At 41.8% G+C, this 21,643-nt stretch overlaps 1 protein-coding gene and 1 long non-coding RNA gene across 4 annotated transcripts in view; one reads left to right on the forward strand and one right to left on the reverse strand.

Moving 5' to 3' along the window:
* Positions 1-109: 109 nt before the first annotated feature.
* LOC119621731 (uncharacterized) lies at positions 110-14,642 on the forward strand. Of its 2 annotated transcripts, XR_012093203.1 has the most exons (4): positions 110-349; positions 11,584-11,713; positions 12,442-12,538; positions 13,985-14,642. It is a non-coding gene; the product is annotated as an uncharacterized lncRNA (long non-coding RNA). The 2 variants fall into 2 exon arrangements; XR_005238281.2 differs by lacking the exon at positions 13,985-14,642 and having other exon boundaries at positions 112-349; positions 12,442-13,713.
* Positions 14,643-16,679: 2,037 nt separating this feature from the next.
* ZNF507 (zinc finger protein 507) overlaps positions 16,680-21,643 on the reverse strand; it is a 40,315-nt gene continuing 35,351 nt past the window's right edge. For both annotated transcript variants that reach the window (XM_007996195.3, XM_007996194.3), the window contains 2 exons: positions 20,936-21,070; positions 16,680-20,820 (listed from right to left, as the gene is read on the reverse strand). In XM_007996195.3, coding sequence (XP_007994386.3) covers positions 20,454-20,820; positions 20,936-21,070 — 502 coding nt within the window. In that variant the 3' untranslated portion in view covers positions 16,680-20,453. The remainder of the gene's footprint in view (positions 20,821-20,935; positions 21,071-21,643) is intronic.

Genomic DNA, 21,643 nt, shown 5'->3' on the forward strand with positions numbered 1-21,643 from the left:
GGCCGCGCCCATAGGCCTCAGGAGCTGTTCGTCAACACGAGTCCCCGCCTCCTTCCACGGGTCCCCGCCCCGTCTCGTGCGGCGCTGGCCGGAAGGAAGCGGCACACTTCCGCTTGCCTGGCCTGCCTTGAGTCCGGTCTGTTCCGGAGACTCTGAGCGCCGCGGCGGAACCGTTCTCGTGGGGAGCGGGGTGCGAATCCTGTGTTTGCGCACGCAGGCGCCGGTCACCTCAGGCCAGAGCTAGAGCTTGGGCTCGGGAGAGGAGGGCCCGGCGGCTCCGCGGAAGGGTCGCCTCGAGCCGCACGGCCCAGAGCAGCGGCTCAGCGGTGGCCTCCGGGGCTTGAGAAGGGTGCGGGCCTGGGAGCCCCTGAGGGCCTGATTTACGGGACTTCCCCTCCTTCCTCCTTCCTGCGGTCCCCTGCTCTGTGGCGGATGCGCAGGGATCGGTAGGGACGCCAGCAATAGGGCCACTCGGGCCTGCCCCGCTTCCCGCGTTGCCCGGCCTGGCGCGCCGCCTCCAAGCCTTGGCAAAGCCTCTGCCCGATTGCCACTGACGAGTGCTTGGAAGTCCTTTAACGACTGCCCGTCAGCGTCCCACAGAGAGGGTTTTTCGTCTCCAAAGACGCCCCTTTTCCGAAAATAGGCTCCTCTGTGTTCTCACTCGGGTATATTTTTCTGTCTCCAAACTAGATTGGCAGCCGCTTTTTGAGAGCAGGTAGTGACTGTGCTTTATTTCTAGATACCTTTCTTAGTCACACCACGAAAAACACTAAATGGAACCTTTTTTCAAATTATTTTTTAGAGATGAGGCTCTCACTCTGTCGCCCAGGCTGGAGTGCAATGGTTCTATCACGGCTCACTGCAACCTCGACCTCCTGGGCTCAAGCAATCCCACCTCAGCCTCCCGAGTAGCTGGGACCACAGGCTCGCACTACTATGCCTGGCTAATTTTTAAATTTTCCTAGACACGGAGGTCTTGCTTTGTCGTCCAGGTTGGAGTACCGCGGTGTGGTCATAGCTCACTGCAACCTTAGTCCCCTGCACCCAAGTGACCCTGCTTCCTCAGCCTCATGAGTAGCTGAGATTCGTTTTAATTTTTGTAGAGATGGGGTCTCGTGTTGCCCAGTCTGGTCTAAAACTCCTGAGTTCAGGCAGGCGTGCCTCAGCCTCTCAAAATGTTGGGATTACAGGCTTAAGCCACTGCACCGGGCCCATCAAACGTTTTATTTGTCAGCACATACTTTACATGTTAATTGATTTTTGTTAAAGGAATGGCCATCTGGGACCTCCACCCTTGAAAAGGCGGCTCATTGGTCTGACTCCAACACTAAATTACTCCATCCAGGAAGCCTTTCCTAGTCACCTCTGCTGGAGATCGTCCTCCTTTGTGTGTCGGTTGTTAGTAAAGAGCACACATTAGGTATCTGCTGAATGACTTTGATAGAAACAAATGTCAGCTGTTTCTTCAGATGACATTTGTCTTGTTTCAGCCTGATTGTTGGTAGCTTTTCTGTCACGTGGCTTGAGGGCAAGGACTGTATGTTTATCATCTTTCATGTTAAGGTGACTTTATGTACATTTGTCTGCTTCATGAATACATAGGTGAATTGAGTTCCCCTTAAATAGGATTTCCCTCTTACTGTATAGGTTTTTTTTTTTTTTCTCTTAAGTTGTTTCACTCTGGGGGAAATGTGACCGTTGTGAAACATCATCACTTAGTTAAAAAGAAGTAGAATTCAGCAGCAGCTGCTTGTTTTAATACTATGAAAGGACGTTCCTAAGCAAGATAAAGCTTTGAGACTTTTCCTAAGTAGGACCTACTGCTGAGAGTAAGTCTTGGGGAGAATAAGCCAATTAAGAATTAGTCTTTGGTTCTGATAAAGTAACCATGGAGGTGATGGGTAATGAGTGTAGGTCCTCGCTCACACTTCTGGCCATATGAGCCAGGAGCCAGAGACGAAATGTAAAAGGAATGGGTTCCAGTAATGGACTGTGACTGCAGTGGTGGTGTAGAGGAAGACTTCTGGTTTGCAGTAGGTTTAGAAGCCTGAATGGTCTCCCTGGTTGTCTCTGCCAGGGCCAGAAATAGTTGTGCTGTGCATCTCAAAAGTGTGGTCTGGGGATCTGCAGCGTCACTGTCACCATCGCTTGGGAGGTTAAATGCACGTTATTGGACACCGTCATTCTTAGCAAACTATTTCAAGAACAGAAAACCAAACACTGCATGTTCTCACTCATGGTGGGAATTGAACAATGAGAATACTTGGACACAGGAAGGGGAACGTCACACACCAGGGCCTATTGTGGGGTGGAGGGAGGGGAGAGGGATAGCATTAGGAGATATACCTAATGTAAATGACGAGTTAATGGGTGCTGCACACTTACATGGCACATGTATACGTATGTAACAAACCTGTACGATGTGCACATGTACCCTAGAACTTAAAGTATAATAAAAAAAAAAAAAATGCACGTTGTCAGGTCCTACCCCACACCTACTGAATTTAGAATCTGTAGGGCTAGGGGACCACTAATCCTTATAAGAAGTTGATATGATTAGGCTTTATGTCCCCACCCAAATGTCATCTTGAATTGTAATTCCCATAATCCCCACCTTTCAAGTGAGAGACCAGGTGGAGGTAATTCAATTATGGAGGCAGCTTCCCCCATGCTGTTCTCGTGATAGTGAGTTCTCACGAGATGTGATGGTTGTATAAGGGGCTCTTGCCTCCTCACTCAGCACTTCTTCCTGCCTCCTTGTGAAGAAAGTGCCTTGCTTCCCCCTTTGCCTTCTGCCATGATTGTAAGTTTCCTGAGGCCTTCCCAGCCATGCTGAACTGTGAGTCAGTTAAACAACTTTCCTTTAAATTACCCGGTCTCGGGCATTCTTTATAGCAGTATTCTTCAGAGCAGTATGTATAGCTGTGTGGACTAATACAGAAGTTTTCCAGATAGTTCTGTTCTCAGAAAAGTTAGGGAACCACAGCAGAACCTTGTTACTCAGCATGTGGTCTGTGGGTTATGCAGCATGGGCATCACCTGGGGTCATCTGAGACATGCCGGGTCTCAGGTCCTACCCAAGACCTGTGTAGCCAAAATCTGCATTTTAATATGCCCCCCAGTTCATTTATATGTCCATCACACTTTGAGAAGCACTGCACCAGAAGTCATTAACACTGTTCATTACATCCTTCCCATGGAAGTATCTTTTCTTGGGATCCCGAGGGTGTGAGTTCTTCTGTATTACTGGCTTTTTCCTGTCTGATATACAATGTTCATTTTATTTAATTTTTTGAGGTGGAGTCTAGCTTTGTCACCCAGGCTGGCGTGCAGTGGCGCGATCTCGGCTCACTGCAACCTCCATCTCCCAGCTTCAAGTGATTCTCCTGCCTCAGCCTCCCAAGAAGCTGGGATTAGAGGAGCCCGCCACCACACCTGGCTAATTTTTGTCTTTTTAGTAGAGATGGGATTTTACCATGTTGGCTAGGCTGGTCTCAAACTCCTGACCTCAAGTGATCCACCCGCCTCAGCCTTCCAAAGTACTGGAATTACAGGCCTGAGCCACCACGCCCAGCCCTATAACTCATATTCTAAATTGTGATAAACATTGGCAAGCTACATTCCAAAAAGGTTAAAGATTCTGTTGTTTTTCTTTTCCACCAGTGGGTATTATGGCACTTATTTCTCCATGCCCTTGCCAACAATTAGCATTTTAAACCTTTGCCAATCTTAGGTGACAAATAATACATGATTATCTAGTGTGCATTCTTTGTTAGTGAGGTGAGGACAATATATCAGGAGTTTATTGGCTATTTGCATTTATTTTGTGTAATTTGTCTTTCTGTGTTCTTTCACCATCTATTTAATCTTGCTATGAAGGGATTATTTATAGATTATCGGGTTTTCTTGTTTTTGTTTTTGAGATAGGGTCTTGCTCTGTTGCCCAGACTGGAGTGCAGTGGCACCATCTCAGCTCACTGCAGCTTCAACCTCCTGGGCTCACAAAATCCTCCCATCTCAACCTCCTGAGTAGCTGGGACCACAGGCGTGTGCCACCACACCTGGCTAATTTAAAAAAAATTTTTTTGTAGAGATGGGGTTTTGCCATGTTGCCCAGGCTGGTCTTGACCCTGAGCTCAAGCAGTCTGCCCACCTTGGCCTCCCAAAGTGCTGGGATTATAGGCGTGAGCCACTGCGTCTGGCTGATTATGGGTATTTATTAATCTGTTGTCATATATGCTGCAGATATCTTCTCATTATTGTGTATCTGATATTTTCTCATTATTGTGTATCTGGTATGATGTCTTTTGCTGTGCAGGAATTTTCCATTTTTATATTGTCAACTTTCTTTTATGCCTTCTGGGTTTTTCCATCATGCTTAGAAAAACCTTCCCCGTCTCAAGATTGTAAATTTTTTTAAATTCTTTCTGCTAGTATTTAAAAATATTATATCTTTTTCTTATGGTGTGAGAGAGACTTGACAATTTTTTTTAAAATTAGATAGTTGCCGGGTGCAGTGGCTCACGCCTGTAACCCCAGCACTTTAGGAGGCCAAGGCGGGCGGATCACCTGAGGTCAGGAGTTTGAGACCAGCCTGATCAACATGGAGAAACCTCATCTCTACTAAAAATACAAAATTAGCTGGGCGTAGTGGCACAAGCCTGTAATCCCAGCTACTCTAGGGAGGCTGAGGCAGGAGAATCGCTTGAACCTGGGAGGCAGAGGTTGCGGTGAGCCGAGATCACGCCATTGCACTCCAGCCTGGGCAACAGCAGAACTCCGTCTCAATATGTATTTTGGCAATTTCTGCATATTTATTTGCTCAGATAAACTTTATAATCATTTACCAAGTTCCAAAACAGAATCCATGGAAATTTTTACTAGAATTATATAAAATGTTTAGAAATGTTTGGGAGAAATGAGATATTTACAATGCTGAGTATTCCCTTATAGAAACATGTATGGGACAGTTTGGTACACTACGTATATATTTTTTCCAACAGTGCTTTCATCCAATTTAGTTGACTTTTCAAGTGTCTTGGTGAAGGTCAAAGCAGTGGTCTCCAAAAAACTTTTTTTTTTTTTTTTTTTTTTTTTTTTTTGAGACAGTGTTTCACTCTGTTTCCCAGACTGGAGTGCAGTGGTGCGATCTCGGCTCTCTGCAGCCTTTACCTCCTGGGTTCAAGCGATTCTCGTGCCTCAGCCTCCTGAGTAGCTGGGATTACAGGCGTGTACCACCACACCTGACTAATTTTTGTACTTCAAGTAGAGACGGGGCTTCACCATGTTGACCAAGCTGGTCTTGAGCTCCTAGCTTCAAGTGATCTGCCTGCCTTGGTCTCCCCAAAGTGCTGGGATTACAGGTGTGAGCCATCGCGCCCAGCCTCCAAACTTTTATCAGAAAAAAAATTTTGTATTCTCTTTCTGTATGTATATAAACATATTTTTTTTAAAAAATGAGGCAAGGTCTCACCATGTTGCCCAGGCTGGTCTTGAACTTTTGAGCTCAAGTGATCTTCCAGCCTTGGGCTACCGAAGTGTTGGGATTACAGACATGAGGCACCACACCCAGCCCATATAAACATATTTTTAAACAAAGTGACTACACGTGGAAATCCTAGTGTTTTCTGCATATATCCCATTGAATTGTTTTACACACACTGTATGACTCATGTCTGAGACCACAGAGGTGGGGCATGTCTATGGCAGTCCTCTGAGATTGGCTCGGCATGTGTAGGTCTTAGGGAACCCAGGCCGAGTGCCAGGGATGAGCTTCCTCTATGCTCGCATCATTCCAGAGTCCCACAGTCACTGACATCACACTGGATTCCTCTTTCCCTCCTTTTAAAGTGTTTGTCAATAGATGGCTTCTTCTCTTGGAGTCTTCATGTGGCAGGCCAGGTCTCACTAATGCAGGCCTCCGTAACAACCATTTCATTACTGACTGAGTGGTGAAGTTAAATAGTAAAAAGCGATAGAGCCAGTACCCTATACAAAGGCTAGAATGTAGCAAATGCCCATCCGGAGTTTGGCCCTGGCCTTTCCTGGGTCTTGAAGCGTGACAAGATAACGAGGAATTCTCAACAGGACCCGTTTAGGATTATACTAGTTTTATTGGGGTCCGAAGGAACTCCCCAAACCATGATTTAACAGGAAACAAGATAAGGGTAATCACCCCAGCACCTGGACCCATTTAGATTAAATAAATTTACTGAGGTTCCAGAGGAGGGTCTTCAGAACTTAGATCTTAGTTATAGATTTGAAAAAGTCGATCACTTATGTGTTTAGATGAATGCACACTTACACACAGACATATAGCTGAGAAGGTCTATAAGCTCTGGAACACTATGATTTTGAGTTGGTCTGGGGATAATTTCTAGGCCTTCTCCCTGTACCCAGTTACAGAAATAAACTCCCTCCTTTCCCAGTTCATCTGCATCTCGTTATTGGGCTGTGAGAATAAGCAGCCTGACCCTCGATTTGGTCCAGGAACCTTCAGAAAAGCATTATGAAATGTTTGTGTTTTCTCTCCTCCTTTGTTCAACTTTATATTAACTAAATTTGTAGTGCTTTAAAATAGTGACATTTTTAGACAGATTAGCATAGGTGCACAAATCCAAGGATTTCTATAAAATGTAAAGTTAGCAAAGTATTTACATAGGGAATTTTTGTTTCATTTTCTTTTATTGTTATTATTTTTGAGACAGAGTTTCGCTCTTGTCACCCATTGCACTCTTGTCATCAGACCAAGTGCAATGGTGCGATCTCGGCTCACTGCAACCTCTGTCTCCTGAGTTCAAGTGATTCTCCTGCCTCGGCCTCCCAAGTAGCTGGGATTATAGGCATGCACCACCACACCTCACTAACTTTTTTGTATTTTTAGTAGAGACAGGGTTTCACCATGTTGGCCAGGTTGGTCTCGAACTCCTGACCACAGGTGATCCACCCACCTTGGCCTACCAAAGTGTTGGGATTACAGGTGTGAGCCACTGCACCTGGTCAATTTTTAATAGAGGTGGGGTTCCAGTATGTTGCCCAGGTTGGTCTCGAACTCCTGGCCTCAAGCAATCCTCCTGCCCTGGCATCCCACAGCGCTGATATCACAGGGGTGAGTCACTGTGTCTGGCCTCGTTTTCTTCTTTAACACCTGCTTCTCTGCTTACCTCTACTTGTCTGTACTTTCCTCATTTCCATGGTTACCACCTACACTTTTTTTCATTTCCATGGTTAGAATAACTTGTATATTTTTGAATGAGGACACAAATAGGTAAGGTATTCAATTAAAGCAGATGATGATGTTTTATTACATAAGCTTTTGCCACATGTGCTGATTCCCTAGATGTTAGTCCGAGAAACAGTGTCCTTGGCTGGTCCTTCTGATTTGTTTCCTTGGACTGCTGTAATGTCATTTCCTGCAAAACAGGCATGTACACACGTGTCCACAAATCTCAGCAGCAGAATTTTCCCACTAATAGATGCCAAGGCGTATTGTTAGGCTTGGGACTTTTTTTTTTTTTCTTGTTGTACGCAGGACTTTCAGCCAGAAAAGGATGTGTTTCTAACACTCTCGAATTCAGACATTTTATCGTGCCTTAAATTATGGCTGGATTTTCACTCACCCTTATCAAGTGCTCCCCACAAACCTTCCTGAGTCAACCAGTGGACAGAGATGAGATAACCCAAAGGACTCCTTATGCATAAAGTCCACAGGTTTGATTGCAACTGTCCAGGTCCGAAAGCTCTGAGATGGAAACTATCCCAACAGCTAGATGGAGTCTAGCAGTATCACGTTGATTTGGTTGTACTTTAGTGATTCTCCACGTGATGGAGGTAACAAATCCAGACTCCTCTTGCAGGTTTCTCCTCACAATCTCTTGACTTTTTTGGATGTTCAGTCAAGATACCAGGAAATGAGGTCTGAAATAAATAGCTCTCCTTGTAACTGTCTTCATTCAACCAGTTCATTTAAATACAAGGATGAATTCCCTATGGCAATATAACCCCCTAGTGGGGAAAAACTGGTCCCTGGTTGTTGAAAAAAATTACTATTTTAATGTATAAAGCACAGATATACAGACTTGGCGCGGTGGCTCATGCCTGTAATCCAGCACTTTGGGAGGCCGAGGTTGGCAGATCACCTGTGGTCAGGAGTTAGAGACCACCCTGGCCAACATGGCAAAACCCCGTCTCTACTAAAACTGCAAAAGTTATCCAGGTGTGGTGGCACGTGCCTGTAGACTCAGCTACTCAGCAGGCTGAGGCAAGAGAGTCTCTCAAACCTGGAGGTGGAGGTTGCGGTAACCTGAGATCACGCCACTGTACTCCCGCCTGAGTGACAAGAGTGAGACTCCGTCCCCCCCCTCCAAAAAAAGAAAAAGCACAGATATACTTACAGTACCTAGAAAGAGAAACAGTACAGTACTTCTGTGTCATGGGTGGGGAAATTAATTGGGAAAAATGCCTTGAAGGGCTTAGGAGGATGGTAATGAAATAAAGGTGGAAACACCGATATAGACTATGTTTTGGTAGTTGGATCCTTGCAGAATCCTGGTGGTTTACTTTTCCCTTTAATGTATTTCTCGATATGTAAATGGTGGGACAGACTGGAAATAAGAGCTGAGGGATCAGTATTGACCCAAAGACAGTGGCTGAAATAATGTTTATTTCTGTCATGTAAGCAGTCTGGTTCCACAATGTCAGGGACCCAGGGTCCTTTCAACAAAAATGTCACACTTGTGGTTTTTTTAAAAATTTTTCTTTTGTGGCAAAATACATAAAATTTACCTTCTTATCTTGCTCTGTCGCTCAGGCTGTGATCTCAGCTCACTGAAGCCTCCACCTCCTGGGTTCAAGCCATTCTTGTGCCTCAGCCTCCCAGGTATCTGGGATTACAGGCACCTGCCACCACAGCTGGCTAATTTTTGTATTTTAGGTAGAGACAGGGTTTCACCATGTTGGCCAGGCTGGTCTCAAACTCCTGACCTCAAGTGATCTGCCCGCCTTGGCCTCCCAAAGTGCTGGGATTGCTGCTGTGCCTGGCTGATTTTAACTGTTTCTATATGTACAGTTCCGTGGTATTACATTCATAATGTTGTGTGACCATCACCACCATATACCTCCAAAACTCTTCATCTTATAAGACTGAAACTCTATGCACATTAGACCACCGTACTGTTTCCACAGTGATTGTACTATTTTACATTCCCACCAATGGTGCACAAGGGTACCAGTGTCTCCACATCTTTACCAACACTTTATTATCTTCTGCTTTTTAAATTTTTGATAGTCATCCTGATAGACATAAGGTAGTATCTCATTGCAGTTTTGACTTCCATTTCCTTAATGATGAGTGATGTTGAGCATCCTTCCATGTACTCTTTGGCCATTTGTAGATCTTCTTTAGAGAAATGTATATTCAAGCCCTTTGCCCGTTTTTGAATTGGGTTTTGTTGTTGAGTTTTAGTTCTCTCCTGTGCTTGTTCTCATAGTTAGTGATCATAACATTTACATAACAGGTGGCAGCACAGAGAAAGAAGGGAGGTGGAACTTCCCTTCATTTTAAGGGCACACCCAGAAGTTTCTTTCATTTCTTTTGGTGGTAACTTCAGCTGATGTATTCTATCGTTTTATGAAACAAAGCAATTTTATATTTGCATTACAATATGTTTAGAGAAAAGACAGCCATCAAATACAGTGGATGTTTCAAGGACAACTGGTATATTTTCTCAGCCAGCTTTGAACTCTGTGATCCTAGATTCATTTCATCTCTTTTTTAAAAAAAAATTTTTAATTTTTATTTTTAGAGATCGTATCTCACTCTGTTGCCAAGGCTGGAGTGCAGTGGTGCAATTATAGCTCATTGCAGCCTCGACCTTCTGGGCTTAAGCAATCCTCCCACCTCAGCCTCCTGAGTACTTGGGGGTGTTACCTGGAAGGCAGAGTCCTCAGTTCTTAGTCTTCCTTGGGAGAAGGAATTCGGCCAAGAGACAGTTTAGCCAAAAAAGAGAGAATTGATTGAAGGAAAACAGAGAGCAGAGAGTTTATTTAGAGAGACAGAATACTTTGAAAGATGAGGCAGAGCCAGCTGTGGAGACAGAACGAGCCAGCAGCCGCTCCAAGGGTTCTGTGGTGGGTTTTAATGATGTCCGATTTTTTTCTGGAAGTTCCCGCGTCTGTCTTAAGTTCCTGCCCTTTTTCTTTGTCCAGTTTTCCTGCTTCTGCCTTAAGTCCTTGCCTTTATCACTGCTTCGTTCCCTCCCAGGCTCATGGGACCCTCTCTTACTACTATTTGGTGGGCATGTGTGGCTGGTGTTGGGTGCAGACTCTACCAAATGGCTGCATTGCTCATTGCCGCCACCACAGGAGGGTTGTATAGAGGTCAGGTCTGTATTTATTGTACCTGGTATCTTAGGAATTTCTCCTTTGCCATCTTTCCCTCAACAGCACACAGCTAGCAACATTCTGAGAGGTTTACTGAAGAGTGGGTGATTTACCAGGAGTCTTAAGGGGTGTCCCTTTCTGCATAGGTATTTCCCCGCCTCCTTGCTCACACTGGACTCATTGCACACCCCCTCCAGCATTAGAGATGTCAATAATTTGCAAATTTTGGGTGGTCCCTGGGCATGAGGTTTCCCAGACCTTCCTTTTCTAGGGGCTTCCCCTCCTCCTCGTGTCTAGCTGTTTGCCTACTGTAACAGGACTACAGGCGTGTGTCACCACACCCGGCTGATTTTTGTATTTTTTTTGTAGAGATGGGGTTTCACCATGTTGCCCAGGCTGGTCTGGAACTCCTGGCCTCAAGTGATTCTCCCTCCTTGGCCTCGCAAAGTACTGGGATTACAGGCATGAGACACTGTGCCTGGTGTGATCTCTTCAGAACTTTCATATATCACTAATCATATCCCATGAACTATAACTTGGTCACATGACTTCATGTAGTTACAAGGAAGCCTGGGAAATACAGCCTACCTGGGCAGCTTTGTGCCCAGCTAAAAATTCTGTGATCATGGAAGAATGGATGTTGAGGAACAACTGGCAGCACCTGCCATTACCCATGTGAAAAGTACATTCTTTTGAAGGTTAAGGTTGATGTGTATTGTTTCAGGCACACCATTAGTCCCTCCCTCCCTCCCTCCCTTTCTCTCTCTCCTTCCTTCCTTTCCTCCCTCCCACCCTCCCTCCCTCCCATCCTCCCATCCTCCCATCCTCCCTCCCTCCCCTTCCTCCTTCCTCCCCTCCCTTCCTTCTCTTTCTTGCTTTTTCTTTCTTCCTCCTTCCCTCCCTTTCCTTCTCTCCTTTCTCTTTTTTCTTTCTTTTCCTTCCTTCCTTTCTTTCTTTTCTTTTTCTTTTTCTTTCCTTTCTCTTTCCCTTCCCCTTCCCTCCCTCCCTTCCGTCCTTTCTCTCCCTCCTTCCTTCCTCCTTTCCTTTCCTCTCTCTCTCTTTCTTTTCATCTTGCTCTATCACCCAGGGTGTTGTGCAGTGGTGCAATCACAGTTTGCTACAGGCTCAAGTGATTCCTCCCACCTCAGCCTCCCGAGTAACTGGGACTACACCAGGCTAATTTTTTTATTTTTATTTTTGTAGAGATGGAGTTTCATCATGTTGCCTAGGCTGGTATCAAACTCCAGGCCTCAAGCAATCCTCCTGCCTTTGCCTCCCAAAATGCTGGGATTACAGTGAGCCACTGATGTCTTGAATTTCAAAAACTCTTAAGGTATTTAATACAATGTATAGGTGCAGCTGGCTTGCCTGTTTACGGTAGATAGGCGTTACTATTTTAGGGTTTTAATTAGCGATCATGCCCTTTGTATCTCATGTCCATACTTATTCTTGTTAGTTTTGTAAGGAATAACCTAGTTAGGAATATGGCTATGAAGCTCTTGTTCCACTTTTTTTGTTGTTGTGGAGACAGAATCACACTCACTGTATCGCCCAGGCTGGAGTGCAGTGGTGCAACCTCGGCTGACTGCAACCTCTGCCTCCTGAGTTTAAACAATTCTCCTGCCTCAGCCTCCCAAGTTGCTGGGATTACAGGTCCCCACCAACATGCTGGCTAATTTTTATATTTTTAGTAGGGATGGGGTTTCACCATGTCAGCCAGACTGGTCTCAAACTCCTGACCTCAAATGATCCACCCGCCTCGGCCTCCCAGAGTGCTGGGATTACAGGCATGAGCCACTGCACCGTGCCTTGTTCCACTTTATCTTTCAAGAGTAAGTTTTATCAGTGGATTATGGTTAAAGACAAGTGCTGATTTGGTTTTATTTTTGCCACTTTTGCTGTTTTCCTGCCTGATCACGAGGCCACTTGATAGAACTAGTAAGCTATGCCCTGGGCCTGCAGGATGGCACCTGACGTGAAGAGGCTAGCATTTGGACTGGTTTGCAGGTATACTTTTAAATTTTTTATTTTTTGAGATGGAGTTTTGCTCTTGTTGCCCAGGCTGGAGTACAATGGCGCGATCTTGGCTCACTGCAACCTCCGCCTCCCGGGTTCAAATGATCTCCTGCCTCAGCCTTCCGAGTAGCTGGGATTAGAGGTGTGTGCTACCACGCCCGGTGATTCCTCAAAGATCTGGAACCAGAAATACCGTTTGATGCAGCAGTCCCATTACTGGGTATATACCCAATGGAATGTAAATCATTCTATTACAAAGATACATGCACGCATATGTTCATTGCAGAATTATTCACAATAGCGAAGACATGAAATCCACCCAAATGCCCATCAATGATAGACTGAATAAAGAAAATGTGGTATGTATACACCATGGAATACTATACAGACATAAAGAAGAATGAGATTATGTCCTTTGCAGGGACATGGATGAAACTGGAAGCCATAATCCTCAGCAAACTAGCGCGGGAACAGAAAACCAAACACCACATGTTCTCACTTATAAGTGGGGGCTGATCAGTGAGAACACATAGACACAGGGAGGGGAACAACACACACTGGGGCCTGTTGGGGGTGGGATGGGGGGAGGGAAAGCATGAGGATAAATAGCTAATGCATGCAGGGCTTAATACCTAGGTGATGGGTTGATAGGTGCAGCAAACCACCATGGCACATGTTTACCTATGTAACAAGCCTGTACATCCTGCACATGTACCCTGGAACTTTAAAAAACAACTGTCAGACAGTACACTGGAGCTTTTGTCTGCATTTGCAGGCTGAGCACAGGGTTGCTCCAGGGGGGCCCAAATGCCGAAGAGCTTCATGTTAGAGTTTTTCACCTCTGCGGTGAAACTGGTGGACTCCAATATCACCATTCCAGGGAGGCACAGCTGCACCAACTGTGTTCTCAGGCTTCACATGGAGAAGGGTTTTAGAAAGTGCAGATAGCCTTGAAACCACTGGTTTCCTACCACTGTTTATTTCAGCATAACTATTTTTTGTGGAATGCTAGCTCTGGAAGAGCAGAAATACAGCTTAAGCTTTGAACCATATCCTGCTGTACTTTTTCTCATAAGCCCAAAATAGAATTTTCTAACACCGTTTGTGGTGGGAAATACTGAATTTAAATGGGACTGCAGATATAAACAAAAAGAACAAGATGTGGATTGACGTGCCTATTTCAGTAAAACACAGCCACATTATTTCTGAAATACGCATGAGATGACAAGTAGGAAAAAAAATTGGAGATGTGCATAGTTGTGACAATAAGCCTTTAAATATCAATAGTAGGTGCTAATAAAAATCCTGAAAAATGAATGTTTTATTTTGTTGAGCGTCTGTTCAGGTCCAGCTTTCCATTGTGTATACATTTCAGATAACACACTTTCATTTTAAAACTATACTTCATTATTACTGATCAATCCATGGTAATAACATGGGTAATTATAAATATTCTTTTTGTTTTTCCTTTTACCAAAGTGCAAAGCTGATAAATCAGAAAGGTGAAACAGTTGGGTCTGAGCTCATGGCTAAGGATCCATGATTTTCTGATTTGTGCAAATATTTTCTTTTTTTCTTTTTTTTTTAGACGGAGTTTCGCTTTGTTGCCCAGGCTGGAGTGCAGCAGCACGATCTTGGCTCACTGCAACCACCGCCTCCCAGGTTCAAGCAGTCCTCCAGGCTCAGCCTCCCAAGTAGCTGGGACTATAGGCGTGTGCCACTACAAGCGGCTAATTTTTGTATTTTTAGTAGAGATACGGTTTCACCACGTTGGCCAGGCTGGTCTTGAACTCTTGACCTCAAGTGATCTGCCCGCCTCAGCCTCCCAAAGTGCTGGGATTACAGGTGGGAGCCACTGCATCTGGTGACAGTTTTTTAACAGATGTTTTTAGATGTTTTTTCTACATTTACCTAATATGTAGAATCCTTTTAAAACAAACACCGCGTTGTAGAAGTACCTGTCTTATATAGATCTGTACAAATTATTACAGAATGACACCTTTTCTATCTGGATTAAGTAACACGACTGGTGTAAATCTGGTTGACTTAGGGAGCAAAAAGCCACCAACATGTGACACAATTTTGTTATATGGCAGTAAGAATTTATATTAGATGCCTGACATTAAACTTTTTAATTCAAAAGAAAACCTTCTTACCTACATAATCTACTTTGGTAAGGCAAACAATTTAAACTGATTACCCATTATTGGAAAAAAAAAAAAACCCAGGAGATTAAAGAAACCAAAGCTGTCATATTCTCATAAACACTTAGTTCAAATAAAACTAGATATAGTATACTTATTAATGTACCACTAGAAAAATGAGGTCTATCGTCCCCTAGCACAGCATGCAAACTGGACTGTGCTGTACCCATAGGTCTCTGGAAATGGTTTCAGCATCTTATGCGCCGCTGATTTGGATTCTAAGATACACATCAAAACACACTACCTAAGTCAGTCTATCGTATGGCACCAATTAGTAACTTCTCTATGAATTTACAGGGCCAAAAATGTTCTCATTTTACATATTCACTGATTGACTTGGAAGAAATCTATGTAGAAGAGTACGGACTTTTTCTTAGCTCTGCCAGTTTAATCAACAGCTCTAGACCAAAGCCAACTACCACCTCCTCCCTACCTTTGAAGCTGGCTTTGGAGTCACACATGCTATTCATTATAAAGAGGTGCATTTAAGACTCTTTTCTTTATATCCTGGATTATTCAATTCACTTGTCACCCCAGCCAAGTGGATTAGTCACTGGGGTTACGTTGCACCATGGTTACATGTGCAGGCGGTGTGCTGCAGTCCCACACCACTGGCAGGGTGAAGCCGTGGGGGCTGACATCAACACCATAAAGTTGTCAGGAGGCAAGTGAGACTTTTTATAGCTGCATTTTGATTTAATTTATTATTTAATTATGCATTGTTATTTCAAACTGTTTGGCTTTAAATATCAGAGATGAAATAGGTTCAAGTCATCAAATATAGTTAAGATCTGAGACAGGTAGACTATAAAAATTACAAAGGAAGAAACAAACTAATTTAGTTATAAAGCGCTACTATAAAAAGCTTTCTTTGTAAAAAGCCATTTTCTTTCTGGTAGCTCTAGAGCACAAATTATACCATTGTTCTAGTTCAGAGGTCTAGTCAGAAGGCTTTTTCTATCAAATAGGTGGTGAATTAGGCTTTGTGGGCCATACAGTCTCTGTCACAATGACTCAGTGCTGCTGTTGTACCTTGAAAATAGCTGTATATGATATGTACACACACAAGCATGGCTGTGTGCCAATAAAACTTTATTTGCCAAAACAGGAGGCATGCTGGCTTTGAAGAGAGGGCCCTAGTTTGCTAATCTCTCTTCTGTACCAGCACTGTCCAAAAGAAATATAATGTAAGCCACACATATAATTTAAAATTGTCTAGTAGCTACATTAAAAAAAGGGTAAAACTAATTTTAATATTTTATTTAAACCAAAATATCATTCCAACATGTAATCAATATAAAATACTGTTAATACATTTCCTTTCTTTTTGTACTAAGTCTTTGCAACTGCTATGTATTTTACACTTAGATCATATTATAGTGGCTGCCACACTGGACCATATGTTCTAGAGCTTCCATGCTAGGATTCTCTAATTTGGAGGTTAGTGACACAGTTTCAGATTGGGTTCTTCAAAGACAGGGGATATGATTACGTTGTCCCTGGGAAGCATAGGATGAAATATTTGGTCTTGGTCACTTTCAACTGAGGTGGCTCAGGATTCTAGGGCACAAATGGATAACCAGACCCACAATACAGTCAGATGATATTAGCTTCATTTGTCAATGCAACAAATATGATGTCAACAGCTATCTGTATACATTACAAAATGATCAAGGTGTGAACATATCACTGTAGTTTTTGGCCTTCGCTAAGGAATGCTAATTGTCAATAGCAGAACTAGTCATTAGCACTTTGACTATATCAGAATTGAAAGCATATAAGCGTGTCACATTTGGAAGAGAAACTGAACTGGGTAGCAAGGAAAAAAGCTTCAAAATTAGACTGAATTTTAAAAATGATTTAAAAAGCTAAATGCTTATTCAATTTATCGTGTAACAGTCTAATGCTAGTTAGCAACAGATTAACAAGTTATCAAGAGTCATCATAAACCTTCGTTTAACCCTTGGGAAGCTTTTAATTATTTAAATACAACTTTCTAAGCAATAAAGTCATCATTTCCAGGAAAAGAATGGACACAACCCGTGGTTAATAAAACTTGGAGGCAAGTTTTTTTAACAAAAAATTTATTACCAAAATACAATATTAAAGTCAATACATGACAAACTCCTGTAAAGCAAAATAAATTATTCTAACATTGTACAGTATTTCCAAAGGTAGTTAAAGAAGCACTACAGACCTTGCCTCACTGTTCTGAACAGATGAACTGTTCTCCCATGAACACAGTCCTAGAGTTTCAGCTTTAAGGCATGCAGCTCGATGTGCAGGATAATTTTACAAAATGCAAATCATCCTATTTTAATAAGATACAGTGTCAGAATTAACTGTAGTCTTTACATGTCAGTATTCCAGAAATTTTTATACTTTGGCTATAGAAGCAATGCCATAGTGTTACACAATACTTATTTCTTAAAAAAATACATGTATTCATGTTCATGAATATCAAACGCAAATTTCTATTAAATATATTTTATCGAATATTACTTAGAGCACCTTGCTGTACAATTTAAAAAGATTAAATAAGTGTCTATGAAAACTAAAAACACAGTAAGTCTCAACAGAGAAGCCTGCTTGTCTTTGTCAAGCCAATTACAGCACAGGAAGGTGCAATGTAAACATGGATGCCCACCATTTACTTTGTGAGAAAAAAACAGAAAATAATTATGAAGCCACCAGCAGCCACCTTCAATAGAAGAAAGATCCAGAACAAAGGCTTCGGTTGGTGTCACAACATTGCACTATCTGGTCAAAGAACTTGGACTACCGATCAAATGGAATATTAGCATGATACTGTTGAACACTGGGACACCTGCCGTATTCTGGATGATTAGAGAAAGGGAGAAAATGATAGAGCCCTGAAAAGTATTCTTTATAATGATCAGAATGCATCATCTTCCCCCCTCCCCACCTTTGCCATATGCAGTTTCTTTTCAAAGCTATTTTCACTATCACATCTTAGAATTTTTTAAGTGTTCAGAAGAGAAAGCAAATACTGTGAGCTCTGTCTAATAAGTCTAATACCAATAAATAAAATGTTATTCCTATGAAGGAATTGCTACTGAATTTTTTTTTTGCGGGGGGGCGGGGGCGGTGGTGGGTAACAGGACCTCATCTGTTACCCCAGTTGGAGTGCAATGGTGCCATCACGGCTCACTGGAAGCCTCTATCTCCCAGGCTCAAGTGATCCTCCTACCTTAGCCTCCTGAGTAGCTGGGGTACAGGCACATGCCAACTAACTATGCCTGGCTAATTTTTAATTTCTTGTAGAGACGGGGTCTCCCCTTGTTGCCCAGGCTGGTCTTAAACTTCTGGACTCAAGCAGTCCTCCAGCCTTGGCCTTCTAAAGTATTGGGATTACAGGTGTGAGCTGCTGTGCCCAGGCTACTGATTATTTTAATAGCTATCTCTGCTACAATTATAATTGCATAATCTTCATTATCACTTTTAGAAAACTCAATTGTTCTTGGTAGACACATTGTTAACTTAAGGCTTGCCACAAAATGATAATGGGAAGGTAAAGAACCTCCTTGATATATGCTTCCTCCTATGGGCCAGGAGAAAGCTTTTAAGGACAATTCTAAGGCCAGAATCAAACGAAACTTTAGAGGCTTTGAACTTCTGGGTTAGTTTTTTCCCCATGAGGTGGGGAAATTTTAAATCCATGATTCCAAGTGGAAAATTTAAGTAACAATCAATGGAATTAGTTTAAAGAAATAAAGAAAGGTAATTTAAAAATTCACATCTTTGAAATTTTGGGCATGCTTATTATTATTTTCTAAAAATGACATAAAACTAAAGCCAAGGAAATATTATAAAACAAAATTCTTCTAAGGTTGTTGATTTTCAGAACAACATATTTTTATAAAGAAATACTGAGTCATTGTACCAGCAATGAAAAAACTGACTTACAATATGAGTGGCAACAGTATGGGTAATAATAATGAAGTCATTTTAAATGTTTTATTTGAATTTGAAATTAAAATGTTTCCATTCTGAAAAAAGGAGAAAATGCATATAAGTCCACATTCAGTGGATTTGAGGAATACAGTATATATAAATCCATTTCATATTTTTAAAAACCATGTATCAGAAATGGATTAACTTTCATAAATAAATTAAAGCTACCTAAATAAAAAGGCTGCAAAGTTACAATCATTTATGTTTGCTTAAATATCACCAAAATGAGATTAGAAAGAAAAAAAAAAACCAACAAATCAGAAAATGTTGCAAGATGCCTGGCCCCACTTTAATTCCTAGTAATAATTTTATAAATATTAATCCAATCATACCTGGACTTTGGGAACAGAATTCTTCCTAAAATGTGCCTACAGCATATCCCATTCGAAAACCTTCACAGTGTTCCAAGTTGATCGGTCACAGCCTCATCTCAGGTGTTAGAAATCAATATTCAGATATTCGGAAATAGCACCATGAGGATGGTGCACGGAAGAGCGCACCGACCTTTTCACTTGTAGGCAGAATTTACTTTAACAAAACAATGCATAAATGAGTAATCAGAACTACAAAAACAAAAACACCCTGTTTTCTTCACTCCTTGAAATAATTAAATCACAAAATGTGTAATTAATAAGACTACATCTATTTGATGGTAAGTTTTAATGCTTAAGCACTTTGCATTGGTTTTCCATATGTCCTGTCGCACTCTTAACAAAATAGAATTTCCCAGATAGGAGGAATCCTATAGACTTGCCAAATGCTATTTGTTATTAAAATTTTTACAAACAACCTGAATTTCTGCTATTAATTTTAGTCACATTTGGTTATATTCCTCTTCTGCTAAATATAACTAAATTAATATATCCCAGGAAGGAAAAGCTCAACACAGCAGTACTCATTTTCAGCAGCTTCTAAATTTCACCCCTCATCCCCTAAGGGATTTTTGGAAATAGTTTCAACTATTTCCAGTGCAGGATGATCAAATGTAAATTTTCATACACTGTTTCTTTTACACTTTCAGATAACAAGTGTGGTCTCATTTAGCAGAGAGTATTAGAAGGTCTATGTACTATGGAGAAAGTATGCCAAATTCTAACAGACACTGAAAAGAACCTCTGAGGACACGCAAGACGATTTAGCATTACTATGAACTGAGATCTGGTTTGAGTCTGGTGGGAATTCACCTGTTTCGTCCTCGGCTCACAAGAAATTCATTGTAAATTTAAGACAACACTTCTTGAATGCCTATTTACAATCTAGTTTTGAATTGAGAGGTCTTTTCTTTTTTAAGGTTACTCCTTAAAACATGTCCTAGATTGAGTATGATGAATTTCTATCAATTTAGGGATTTCAGTAGATCATTTCAAAGCCCTCTAATTGTTTCCTTGTTGACTCTGTTGGTGACACTGAAAAAACCCCTCCCAGAAATGCCTCCCATTTCTCACTGGAGGCCTCACAGTCTGCATTTGAGAAGTGAGAAGAAAACTAAGCTCTGCTTAAGACTGTGACCTTTTTATGACTTTTAGAATGGTTCCTGAAAAGCCCTTTCTTAATTCTTTTGCTTGCATTTCTACCCTCTAATAAGCTTTAATAAATACACTCAACACTACGAAGGGGTGACAGAGGGTTAATACAGGATTACACCTCTGCTTCCTCTTCGACCCACTCCCCCTCACTCAAAATATTTAAATATCATTACTGCTTGTCCATTTGGAATTCCTTTTATTACAAGTTTGGTTCCAAAGTCACATCTGTCATTTTCTTGAAAATCACATCAATGATTTCTTCTGTGGCTAGGAAGTTGTTTGACAGCGCAAATGTGAAACTGTGGTGAAGGAATCCTCTTCTACTGCTTTCGTGTTCGAGTCATTATTCCACCTAATTTGTGTTTAGAGCTGTGTTGTGGTCCTTATTCAGGATGATGTTTACAATTTCACCCTCGTGCTCTTTCATATGATCCAAGAGGTTTTCTTTGCTGGTTGATTCAAAACCACAAATACAACAGCAGAAGAGTAAAACGCAGTACTCCATACCAGGAGGGGCCAGACTGGAGATTTTTTCTAAACTATATGAGGTATTACTTGTAGGGCTCAGTTTTTCATTCTCGCTGGGACCCAGAACTTCAGCGGGAGTCTGGGAAATCAGTTCTGCAGATGACACCGCATTTTCCGAACTTCCGGTGATGGGATCAGAACTCTCTTCACTGCTCTTTAATTGAGTCTTTCCAGGGGATTTCCCCAGAACTCTTAAAAACAAAACAAACACACCACACCGTGAGGAGGCTATAATGTAGAACTAGTAGATTTAATCCTGGCTTTAATTTACATATAGCAATAAAGGGAGGGGGTAGGATGAAATACCTGCCACTTTGTGAAATTGCGTCGTTAATAGCCTTGTTTACTTGTTCGTAGTTGTAATTTTGGTCACTTGCATGTTTCCACATATGAGACTTCAAAGAAGGAGGATGGCTACACACATACCCACACAGAGAGCATCTGGAAGACAGGCAGGCAAAGGAAAATAAGAACGGTCCCATAACACCAGTGAAAAATTATCATGATTCTCTAACAATCATTATAGCCCTTCTTCCGGACCCTTATTAGACATATCGTATTTCACTGAATCTAAGACGTTACTCATTCTAAGAAGTACACTGATTTCAGAGAGGTCCTAGAATAGATGTCCTGGAATCAATGAAAGAAAGTGTTTTATATTATAAAGAATGAGTAACAATCAAGACAAACATTCCAGATTACTTTAGCTATTACAATATTTGGAAAGATTTTTGATGTAGTAATATGCAAAACATTTGCTCTAAATTAATCACACACACAAAGAAAAACTTACACAATTAATACTTTATACCACTCTACTTGAGAAAGCAAAAAGGAATGAAATGATTTTCAACATGAACTCTGCACTCTTTACAGACCCACAAAAAATGGAAGCAGTCATCTTGAAAAAGCTTCCACAATTTAGATTTCATAAATAAAACAAATAATCTTAAAAAGTTTCTATTAAAAAACAATTGTTCCACATAGTTGGGTACACTTGGTAAAATCTGAATT

Source organism: Chlorocebus sabaeus, chromosome 6 (assembly GCF_047675955.1).
Source record: "Chlorocebus sabaeus isolate Y175 chromosome 6, mChlSab1.0.hap1, whole genome shotgun sequence".
Taxonomy (NCBI): Eukaryota; Metazoa; Chordata; class Mammalia; order Primates; family Cercopithecidae; genus Chlorocebus; species Chlorocebus sabaeus.